General features: G+C 37.7%; 1 protein-coding gene across 1 annotated transcript; it reads left to right on the top strand.

Moving 5' to 3' along the window:
* Positions 1-219: 219 nt before the first annotated feature.
* Positions 220-12,632, top strand: LOC113236368. Its single transcript, XM_026472399.1, has 5 exons — positions 220-414; positions 722-876; positions 5,237-5,395; positions 6,733-6,861; positions 11,317-12,632. Exons 1-5 carry the CDS (start codon positions 220-222, stop codon positions 11,663-11,665), a joined length of 987 nt encoding a protein of 328 aa, XP_026328184.1. The 3' UTR covers positions 11,666-12,632.
* The last annotated feature ends 36 nt before the right edge of the window (positions 12,633-12,668 follow it).

Raw genomic sequence — 12,668 nt, 5'->3', positions numbered from 1 at the left:
AAGCAAAATTAGACAGTACTGCGATGACATTACAATTTAAATTCCACGGTTTAGCTTTTTCATATTCCTTTACATGTCATCACGTTTAAATAGGTTGACTTGGGACATTTTTTTCGTGGTTTTTGTATTAGACCCGTCGTCCATTTATTTGTAAGTCAATGTTAAGACAGCACGTATTTTGCTTAGCCTTGGGTAGATTGAGTAATGAGAAGACTTGTAATGGTCGCAGCGGCGCGGCTGCTGCAGCACATCCGGCTGCTGACGCTGTCGCCGGCGGCGTTCGCGGCGGGCCCGGCGCGGTCGCCGCTGCTGCCGCCGCGCGACGCCTTCGCGCTGCTCATGCGCGTCTCGCACCCCGCCACCGACACGCCGCTGCCGCCGGGGTACTCTGCCTCCAGGAGGAGGAGGATCCCGGTGATCTTATTCTCTTATTTATAGTTTCGGCCGCGCGCGTGCTATCTTCCTGGTCCATTGAAGATTGGCTGGACGAAGTCTCCAGTAGCGTCCTGAGCGGCCAGACCCCACTCACAGGTTAAAAGCCTTCAGCTCGCTATTGTGTAACGCCGTCAACTGCCGACCGCTAAATGTCCTTTTGGGAAAAAATCTTGTACAAATCTTGTGTTAATTCATTCAATCATTCGAGAAGATTGAACGATACGATGTGCATTCCTCACTGGATCCCCTGTGAGACATTGAATTAGAACGGGCAATGTGGTGGCAGCGCGGCGGCGAGTCGTGCTCGCACCGCGTGTCCATCCCGGTGGCGTCGCTGCGCGCAGGCGCGCCGGGCGTGCGATCCGTCGCCTTCTACACCCTCGACTATCGCTGGCAGCTGGTGCTCAAGCGGTTCGTGCGGCTCGACAAGGACAAAAACAAGTGCGTACAACACTCCACAACTCGCATCCTCAATTTTGTTTTATCAACACATTTTGTAGTAAGCGAAAATGACCTTACGACAAAATGTCCATCAGGACATATCAAATTTCCACTGTCGATATAAGGGTAATCATTTCGTCGATGTATCGAATTTTGAAGTGTCGTAAGCGACATTTTGTAACAAGGAACATTTTCCATTACGACAAAATGTTCCTTGCAACGTTTCAAATTTCCACAGTCGATAAAGTGTCACAACTCAAAAAAAAAAAAACTTTTTGGTAAACTGACAAAATATATTTTTTTTAACGGACACGCTCATAGTCCCGTGTGGACACCCACATAGACAACCACAAATTACACCTAAACTCACTAGAGAAATAACTGTAGTATATATAAATATTTCTTCCGGCCCGGAAATCGAACCCGGGAACTCTGCGTGGCAGTCCAGCATAGTTACCGTTCGGCCACGGAGGCAGTTAACATTCTGCCAAGCAGAGGTCGCGAGTTCAATTCCCGGGCCAGTCCTATATTTTTCTACGTTCTTTTGTTTATATGGGAAAGGCATTATAACCTGTGCCCGCACAGGGACCTATTCAGTCAGGTCCTTTTAAACCATTTAAACCATTTAAACCATTTATTTACCACACACAGTAATACGTACAGAACATAATAATATACAATATTGTGGGAACAACAATAGTGCGTGGAAGGAACAGGCTCAGTATAATCCTTGTGACTGTATGCCTCGCGGTACTGATTTTCAGCCTGACCTTGTTGACACATCGCTTTTCAACATAATCCAATTCAACGATACCATCGCCACGATAAACATCTAATACTAATAATTATATAGGCTGAATTTATTAATAACATTTAATAGATTAATTAAAAAAATAATAATTGTATGACTATGACTATGTCCGACTAATTGACATGTAATGAACAATAATAATATTATTAAAAAAATCTATATAAACCAGACAATATTCTAAGTTACACTTACGCTGGCTCGCTGTCTGCTCTGTCTCTAAACTAATAAGAAGAATGAAAAAAAAAACAGTTAATTTCACATAAATTAAATTAAAATAGCATTCTTCCCGTTTTGCTCGTACGAAGTTGTCCCGTTACAAGAAGGAGTTACATTACATAGGTCCTGACCCTAGATCAGCCCATTTGCACAGATTTCATCCGTCCTCAAAAGGTTAGTGCCGTGAGTGAACTGTCCCGGGTACACGTACAGCGCCCTCCCTATTGTCCCGGATACACGTACAGCGCCCTCCCTATTGTCCCGGATAGGTACCGGAGCTGTTGGCACGCTCACTTCCCGATGTGCATTAGCCATTTAAAAAATAAACATGAGACAATCCCTATATATTGGAATGTTTATAAAATAAACAGTTAAACAAGAAATGTTGTTCGTATTGATGACGATGATGAAATTGGTCCATACCAAGAAAACGTTCATACTTTAGGCTTATTATACTATGATAATACTATCTCACTGCTACGTCATTGCGACCATAGTTTGCTTTTAGGGTGCTATTAACTATCAACAACAACAACTTAAATTTTAAGTTGCCGCGATACTGAAGTGCCATATAGCACCTTGTGAAAGAGTTCGTCCAGGGTAAGTACTGTCACCTTACCTATTTCTGCCGCCAAGCAGTAATATCAGCATTACTGTGTTCCGGTTTTTAAGGGTAAGGGAGCTGGTGAAATTACAGGCACATGGGACTTGTCAACTTACGTCTCAGGGTGACGGGTGGCAGTGCCCCTAAGATCTTTGCGATTTAAAGCTCTGAGTGGCACTGCAACTGTTATGGGCAGGCGTGTAGTTTACTATCAGGCGTACGACTTGTTCGTCCCGTCACTTGATACTATTTATTTATTTTATTTTTGAGGGTACAAACAGCTTGTATCTCAATGTAATAGAAACTACATTAAATAATTATAAGCAAACGCCTCCCTACTGATAAAAATGCTATAGCAAAATTTTTTTTTCTTCTTTCCATAAAGGAAAAGGCAAAGGTTTTACACCATACAGCCAAGTCTTGGTACATTATTCTTTTTTGGTACATGAAGTTGCATTATGTTTCTGTAAATATGGCCGCCACAAAGAGGATAGGCAATTTGAGGCGCCGTGCTTGGATTGACTCGGGATTCCTTAAAACGGGCCGATACGGGTATTTTAGTTCGAGATTCGCATAATTTCGCGTTTTAATCTTCGATTAAGGCACAATAGCACTATCCTATTCCACTTTAAACTAGATTTCACAAAATAATTGAAAGTCAAAATAAAAACGACACTTTTCCCTCCAAAAGGTCCAGAGCGAATCCGCTATAGCAATAAACAACATTGACAACATTTTTTTTTTAATTTTTTAAACATGAAGTTTAATTGTTTCTGTGCATATGGCCGCCACAAAGAGGATAGGCAATTGGAGAATGAGGCGGCGTGTTTCGATTGACTCGGGATTCCATAGAACGGGCCGATACGGGTATTTTAGTTCCAGATTCGTGTAATTTCGCGTTTTAATTTTCGATTAAGGTACAATAGCACTATCCTATTCCACTTTAAACTAGATTTCACAAAATAATTGAAAGAGCGCATCACAGCCCAGAGCGAATCACATTGACAACACTAAACAACTAAACGACATTTTACACACACACATGACACATTATATAACTTTAGTAATAAAAAATGAATTGGATAACACCTTCTTAACGTGCGCAGAGTTTGTGTTAAACAAATCAAAATCGTAAAGAGCAGAAACTTTGTTAAAATTATTACTCGCACGCCATATAAAAGAATTCCGTTTGTAATTTTGTAAAGCGACAGGTAAATGAATTAGTGATTCGTTACGTAAATGCTTAGCTGGAACCCTTAAGTGAATCTCAGACAGAAGCTATTAAAAAAAAGAAATAAAACAGTCAGCAAATTGTTGAGGCTCGGTTACGAGGCAGTACGAATGGCATCCCTAGCACCCATGCCTCTAGATGACGCTGGGTGCAGCTGCACAAGGCACCAGGCCGATAGATGCGCCTCGCGCCGTTCTTCATGGGAGTCTCATTAATAAATATTAAAATCTACCTACCCTATTACAATAGTAGGCATAAAAAAGTGTCAGACCTGCAGAAACCTTTTTAAGAAATACAATATAATGACCATGTACTCACAATATATTTATGGTATAATAGTTTATGCGCGTCAAAACTTGGCTACTAATGAGTGACGTACGGGCGGAGGCCGAGCGTTACTAAACGCGGGAACACTAAAATCCGTTGCCCACCGTACCGAACTTGCAACTAGAAATCCGCGGGTAATAGGTCCTCGATTCTACGAACATCTACCCACAGACCTGAAAAGTGTTAGAAACGATGAAACGTTTTGTACCCGACTAAAAATCCTTTTATTGGATATTGAATTGTACAGTGTCGATGAGTTTCTTTTGAAACAATTTTAATTTTATTTTATTCGACAAGCAGTAGTTATACTACTTTATTTTATATTCATTATTATTATTACTATAATTTTATTACTGACGATCATGGTTATCCCTTGACATTGTATTTCCAATTGCAATATTGTGACATTGATAACATGAAATAAACGATTCTATTCTATTCTCTATTCTATTGTTACTAACATTAATTTTTAAGCTATATTTTTGCTAACACTAGGATGTTAAATAAGAAATTACTAACGAGGGTCTATTAAATGCCAGAAGCGACAGGCTGCAGGGTTTAATAACTCGAGTTTGTATTTTTTTACCGTCCGTGATGCATACAATGTTTTTCGTCAAATTTGCGAGGAAATAAATACAATATAAATATGGTTCAAAACAACAATTATGGATTTGGCAAATGGCGGGTTTTAGTTTTCATTTTTTTAAATTCTTCCATAGATAATACAACTCGGAACTAAAATCTTGTAAAAAGCATAATGCCATGATGGATTGTAAACAAAATTGGCAAATTTTTATTACAGAAAGTAATTGAAATCAATTATAAGAAAAACTTAATAATAAGGATTTAAGTAGTATGTGGCTGAACTGCAATTAAATTTCTGTTTAGATAACTTTTTAAGCGAAAATGTTTCAATTTCGAACTTAAGTAACCTACTTGCTTGAGCTTGAACCTGACCTATGAAGGAAGTGCTTTGTGCTACAAATGAAAAAGTCCTTACCAGCCATGGCTGTAATGGAAAGAAAAAAGGGCCCGTGGGTTTTATTTGGGGCATTATAGTCAAGTTAGCCGGTATGGAATTATATCATTTACAACCAAGTGTGACGAAAATGATTATTATTATTATTATTAAAATTATCGACAAAATTAAAAAGTTTATAAATATGCGTAGAGTGGAGTACTTGAGCGTGGGCCTGGCGTGCACGGTGATGTCCATGCGTCGCGGCTGGTGGCTCAACGTGCGCGCGCAACTGAAGCTTGCGCGTGCGTGGAACCTTGATCCTCTGCTGCGCGACCTCAGCATTAAGATTCGCCAGCCCGAGACCGACTAGTAAGTTAATCCTTAAGGTCCTCCTAGTTTCAGTTCTCCGCCGTTAACTTTATCGGCAGCAATGCAGCTCAGGACAAATCCACCATATCGAATTTTTATCAATTTGTTTCTCGCAAAAAATCTTGGCTAAGTTTTCGCACCTCCAGTAAAACACAACCTTAACTTCAAAAACTTGTGATCCCAAACCATTTTTAAAATGCTATTTATACGGACAAACAGAGACGCATTATGCATTGCTTCATTTTTCTATATAGAGCGTAACGCGTATTGAAATAGTATAACATTTAAGAGCTTTTCAAATGTGCTCAGTAGCCTTATATACAAAACTTTTAATTTATATTCTGTAAATTCTACAAAAAGTAAGTTAAGAAACTATTTCACCGGAGGTGCGATTTCTAGAACGGTTTTTCGTACTTACACAACGAACTTTGCCTAAGTCTGTAGAGGATTTCGACGAACCTGTTAAATAAAAAACAATCTATAGTTTAGTGTAAATATAAATAAATAAATAAATAAATAAATAACGCACAAATTCATCGCCCCGCACTAGGGAAATCCTGAATAGCGGGTGCCATAGACACATATAGACAACCACAAATTACACCCAGACTCACGAGAGAAAGAAATGTAGGCCATACAAATATTTCTCCCGGCCCGGGAATCGAACCTGGGACCTCTGCGTGGCAGACCAGCATGGTAACCGTTCAGCCACAGACGCGGTATGAATAAATACATATTTTTTAGTCCTACTGCGGTAGACAGAAACTATGGACTTCCTGCGCTAGCATCAGCCTAATCATCAGAGATCAGAATAAGTACAGGATATTCACCACAGACATATATGTAAATAGACACCACAATTAGGTACCTGGATCTGTATGAAAACCAAGCGTGCCACATTTTTTGTACTTCTGATGACGTCACAAGCGTTATTTAGTGATGGGAAACCTCCTTCGGCACTAAAACGATTGATTAAATCGAAGAATAATGATTTTTCAAGTATTTCTTGATTATTTATAAGAAGCCGTGAAATATTAATATAGTAAAATAATACCCCAATAAGTAAATTTGTTAACATGTGTTTTGAAACAAAGTTGTTACGAAAAATTAAAAAAGAAAAAGCAACAAACTTTATACTTTTTCTAAGGTCTTAAGAATTATCATCCTTTTGGTACCTAAATCGATCAGAATCGAGACTTTAATTTGTGGTTGTCTGTGTATGTGTCCATGGCACCCGCGACACGGTCGGCCCAGTGCTTGTCTATTGTGTGCGTTATTTATTTATTATTATTATTATTCATGTTAACAAAATAAAACGATTATTATTAAATTTCCAGCGGAGAAGTAACGAATATGTGTGAGAAGTTCATAAGATGGGATAAGCTGGTGGATCCGCAGCGCGGCTTCGTGGTCGAGGGTCACTTCACCCTCGAGGCCCAGCTGCAGCTCGAGGCGGCCGACGCAATGTGTGCCTCTCGCTCCGTTATTACCGCCTCCAAAACGCCCAAAACTTCTAAAACGGTTCCCCCTAACCCAAGCTCAGACCTTGCGGGCCTGGATGCTTTACGACATATGTTTGACTAAAAAATTTAACCGTGAAAAGTTTATGTTTGCCTTTTTGACCTTCTCTTCTGAAGAAACAGATTTGAAGTGAAAATATTTTTTCGGATCGTAATCATCATCTAGTTTGGGATCCAGTGTCTCCTGCGATGAAAAATTGCAAGCAGACACAAGACTACAATACTACTTATTAACATGTTTTATGTTATTTCTAATTAAATAATAATAAAAAAAACATGTAGTAAAAATTAACATTGTTAAAATAAAATATTTTGTTAAACGTGTATACCGTAAATTGGAATGTTCTTTGGTAAATTAAAAATTAAGTATTTAATTTGATCACTTTTGTGACTATAGTGAAAAATAAGATGGTTCGCATTAAAGCGAAGCCACATGGGCGTTGTCGGTGCGTTGCGTCGTTGCAACTCTATGATTTCAACGCACCGAGTCCACGCACCATGCAGTGTCGCAAAGTAACACCGCTTACAACTTCTCCCTGCTTCGTCTCCTGGTTCCTTGTCCAATGCGCACGCGTTCTGTCGCCGCGCACCATGTGTCATGTAGTTTTAATTTATATGTAGTACAACGTCGCATCACCGGTCAGGCGTTGCAACGCCGTCGCAACGCATCGTGTGGCATCGCTCTTAATGTTAGATTGGTTGGTGACTTTACCATCTAAGTCAGCTGTAACCATGGATCCCGAAACGTTGGTTTGTTTGCGAAAACAAATTCACGCCATTCAGTTCCGAAAAAATAGATTTCCAGACTTTATTAAAAAAAAATGATCTTCGACGAAGAAGTGGTCAGGCAGTGCTGTCAAATTATTTTTTGTATTGTTAATAGAAAAGGGTGCAAATCGAATATGTCCGCTTTTGCGAATACATTGCATCGGCTAGTAAACACTATTCTGAAAGTTTCTTTGGATTTGACAGGATTCGAACCTGTGTATGCCAATCTAGGCCAACCTCTACCAATTGAGCCACAGACCGAATCGGCAGACCCTACGATAAGATACGTTCTTTTTGTTTGATTTTCGTATTACAGGCCTACCGCTTAATTGAGTTGGTTCGTGAGGTAGCTGTGCGGTGCGGGAGGAGTGACAGGATACGTAACAGTATATCGCGCTGCACACGGGATAATTTCAACAAGATTTTTCTTACGATGTTTATAACAAATTGATTGAAATTATCGTTTCACATAACAACACTTCCATCAACTTATTACTGAATATTGTCAGAAAAATCTTATTGAAATTATCTCGTGTGCAGCGCGACAACTGTGACGTAAACTGCCACCCCTCCCGCACGGCGCAGCTACCTCAGGAACCGACTCAGTTAGGCGGGAAGTCTGTAATATTATAACAAAGGTGTGGAGTAATTTCACAAATAATAAATAAATATCATGGTAGTGAATCATCATTATATTCTATATAACTTTTAATAGGGTTGAAAAATCAGACAGTGTGCTTTCCGATTCTTTGTATAAAGCAGTGGCGAAGAGTACGTGTAGTTAGCTTCTCTTAAGGAATTGATTAATCGAGACAATATACAATACCGATTCTATAAAAAGTACATTTTAACTTCATTCTGAACATATGGAACGCCTGACTACTTTGTCCGGCAATCTATCCGTGCAACGCGTAATTTTAACAAAACGCCTGATGGTTTTGTCCGACGAGACAAGGTGCCGTCGTTGAGTTCCTTTGCTATAATAAACTCCACTGAGCAACTGTCTCTGTCACTCTTATGCAAAACGACTATATTCCGTATTGTTTTAATTACACGAATTTATATGCCAGGTTAACTCGATTGACATAGATTATGTCAGAGGTAGAGTAATTAGCAATGTACGCAAGCGAGAAAGGTAGATTTTCTTATTTCGGTGATAAAGAGTGGAAGTTGCTTTGATATTATAACAAATACCGAGACAGTATACAGTCTTTTTATTACTCGCTTTGTTATAATATGTCTATATTGAAAGTAATAATGGTTAAAAATTAAGCTAGTACTATTAAGTTTTAGAAATAATTGTTTAAGTAAATGTCTGTGATTTATAATGTTTTTGTTGGTTATTTTAGCGTTTAACCAGTGTCAATACAACATTACGGCGTTTTTCTGAAATCTCCGACCAGGCTGTGAGCCGGCTTATTTTTTATTTGCTCTTCGCCACTGGTGTAAAGGCAGGCGTAGTATCTGAAAATTAAGTATTTTTTATTTTTAAATCAGTTTTGTAATTTGTTATCATTATTTTTGTTTAATGTATACCCATTTATTATTTTCTATAGTTTTATTTTAAGTTGCAGTGGTATTTATAAGCATGTTGTTAATGTAAAGCTTGTTAAATATAATACCTTTTTGGGATGTCTAGAAATAAATATTATGGAACTTTGTCAATTCTCACCTTCAATAATAAAGTGATCTAATTCGTGAAGTAATTTTTGGGAGACTGACAAAATAGATTTAAAAAATTAACGTTCGTAATATATGCCATTTGGGTGTTGCCAAATATGACAAATCAACATTAGTTTTATTTCGTCCGTTATTAAAAAAAAAAAGTGTGAATACAAGGGAGTCACAACACCTGTCGATGCAGAATTGGCTTGAGCCGGTTAGAAAAATTTATGACATCGTAAAATAACGAAAAGAAAACGTGCGTTTAAATTTAGTTAATCAAAGTCAAATATTTTTAATTTAGTTAATCGAGTCAAAGTCAAGTAAATTATTCCATAGCTAACATTTTTACACTTAAAAGGTCATTTTTTAAGCAACTGCTCGGTCACTGCACTGACTTGTCCTGTACTTGTGCCTAGATAATAAATGATTGTAATATGAGTAAATAAATAAATTTAAAAAAACTGAGAAGAACGAGCAAGAAACTCTAGGGATTGCTCGTTTCGAATAAACTCAAATACTATGGAATACACTTTGAATAATATTTGTGTGGAATCTGGACTTGTATCGTCTTTCCATACATCTTTATCGTCAATTTTGAAATATCGTCTCCTTACTTTCTCAAATTCGTATTTTAAAGGACAAAGTTACTGAAATGCAAAACATAGATTGTACATCATTGACTTAGAAATAAATGGACGACGGGTCTAATACATAAACCACGAAAAAATGTCCCAAGTCAACCTATTGAAACGTAGTGACATGTAAAGGAATATGAAAAAGCTAAAACGTTGAATTTAAATTGTAATGTCATCGCAGTACTGTCTAATTTTGCTTGCTTCGCTGCCAGAAGAAACAAACGAAGACTAAAGCGTGAATGACGCTCTGTATACGATTTTAACGTCCTATAGGTTCGGACACTTTTTAGCGCGGACCCGACGTCCATATAATCAATGTTGTACATACTAATTTTGCAGGCTGATTTCAGACCACATTTCCTTCATATTTGCACCCTGGCTTTAACCTATTTTTAAAGTAATGCATCCAAGTTAACATCCTTGATATGAAATTTAAAATAAATAGAAAGTTTTGCCATCTGAATAATCACCCTTTATAAGATACGAGTTTGAGAAAGTAAGGTATCGATGTGACTTCAATTAAAATACTTTAGATGTAAATTTTTACATTTTTGTTTAAAAACGAGTCAAAGCGAAACGTCTTTCGCTCTTGTTGCATGGACGTATAGCTTTTGCGATTCCACGTCGATAAGTTGCACCATTGGTGTAATAAAGTCACATCTGCAAAATGATAACTCCTTTTTGTGAACGTAAATCGGTAACTCTTACACTTAAATACAGCTGTAAAATTTCACGTAAATTTAATTTCTTTCATATACTTCTTAATATTTTTATGACTTTCAGATGAATGTGGTTTTATTATACCAAAGGTACAAAGTGTGGTGACTCCGTTAAGTCATTTTATTGTTGAGAGTGTGATTTGTTCTCAATGTTGATGTTTTTTTTTTATTATTTAATTAGATAGTGAAGGGAAACGTTTGAGAGAAATGTTACGAGTCGAAAATTTACTCATCTCTAGAGAATACCGTTGCATACAGTCATATATAAGTAGATTCATCGATTTTAAAAAGGATTTATAATCGACATTACCAATTCTGGTACAGTTCGCTTCAATGTTTTATTTGACTCTGAATTACGGACTGATTAAAGGTATTTTTTTTAATTCACAACTTTTGAACAGTACGGCGAGATCATTTTGACGCCGACTATACTACACAAATCTTATCACAGACCAGCAAACGCGGTCTTATACAAGCACACTTTATTTTTGAGTGCGAAAATATCCAGAAAAACAAGTGACGAATAAAGAATAAAATGGAGGGATTTGTGCATAGGTAATACACGTTTGTGTAAACTTGTAAGTCAAATTAACACAAATGTATATTCCCTTCAGGATTAAACGGGCATTGGAGAAGCCAAAACAACCGCATTCCGCATTTATGATATGGCTGAGTCAACGTCGGAATCAGGTGAAGGGCGGCAGCTCTGAGCAACTCAAGGAGGCGGAGATCGCTACGAAAGGCAGAGAATTGTGGAGTTTCATGTCCCGGGATGACAAATTTGAAGCCGCGAAAGCTTATTACGAAGTTGCTTTGAATCGCGATCGGCACACCGCCGTTGCTAGCTCCAGCAGTCCAGAGGAGCCAGAAAAGAAGAAAAAGGTACAGAAAGTCGTGCAATCTAATGACGATAATGAAGATGATGAGCCTGGATATTGTTCATCATGTAGCGAGTCTTCTTAAATAATGACAGAATTTCTTCTTTTACTTTGCTGGCCTCGCGCGAATTAATTTAAAAATTTAGTTGACAAGAGACCTGTCATAAGGGGGTTATCGCACTTATCGGGAACGACTTGAACCGCTCAGTCAAAGCTACTGTTGGGTGATTTTCCGAAAAATTCCAAATAGTGGAAATTCTTCCGAAAATGTTCCCGAGAAATTGGAAAAATTTGAAAAATATAATGTCGAAAGCTCAAAATATTATGTTCTACGTTTAACATCTTTTGAAGTTTTGTTTAGCGTGAATTATAAAATAAACTTCTATAGCCAAAAGCCACATAAAGAAAAACGAGATTTAAAATGATTTCACAACAGCGAAAAATATTTTTTAAATGGCTCCATCGTCATTGTTCAGTAACTTGACAAGTGTTAACGTCAAATGTGGAAAAATAAAGGAATAATATCTATTATTCTGAAAAATAGATTTTTTCAAAATGGAAATTTTCATGACCTAACGTAAGGACGTTGTCGACAAGAGATGATGCGGCTCCACTTAGGTGAAACACACTTTTCTTGTCTTTCGCTTTTAATAAATCTTTTTTTGCTCAAGCCAATTATGCGTCGATAAGTGTGATAATTCCTTAAAATACCAAAGCCTAGAGTGCTCCATTCTCGTAATTCCAGCTGCTCTCGAAAATACCAATTCTAAAATCACCGTTGATTGCTTTGTAGTTTGTTTTGAGAATGTCCTTTTTAGGATTAGTTCTTTGCCGAACGAGGTATTTCCAAAATAAGGCGTTTTGAAAATGGGACATTAGGCGTTTTGGTTCTTTTTTCAGAGAGAGGCGTTTTGCGCAAAAGAATGCTTTTGACAACCACACTAATAACCTGGTCTCAAAGGAATTCTCTGTACTTTTACTAAAGAATTACCCGAAACACTCGGAGAAGCAATAAAAAAAATCATTTCCCAAATTGGTCTCATCGATAAGCAAAGCCGGGACCTATCAACTAAATGCTAAATATTGTC

Source organism: Hyposmocoma kahamanoa, unplaced genomic scaffold (genome assembly GCF_003589595.1).
Source record: "Hyposmocoma kahamanoa isolate Upper Pololo Valley unplaced genomic scaffold, ASM358959v1 91369, whole genome shotgun sequence".
NCBI lineage: Eukaryota > Metazoa > Arthropoda > Insecta > Lepidoptera > Cosmopterigidae > Hyposmocoma > Hyposmocoma kahamanoa.
The sequence above is the reverse complement of the archived record's forward strand: the minus strand, read 5'-3'. Positions and strand labels throughout refer to the sequence as shown.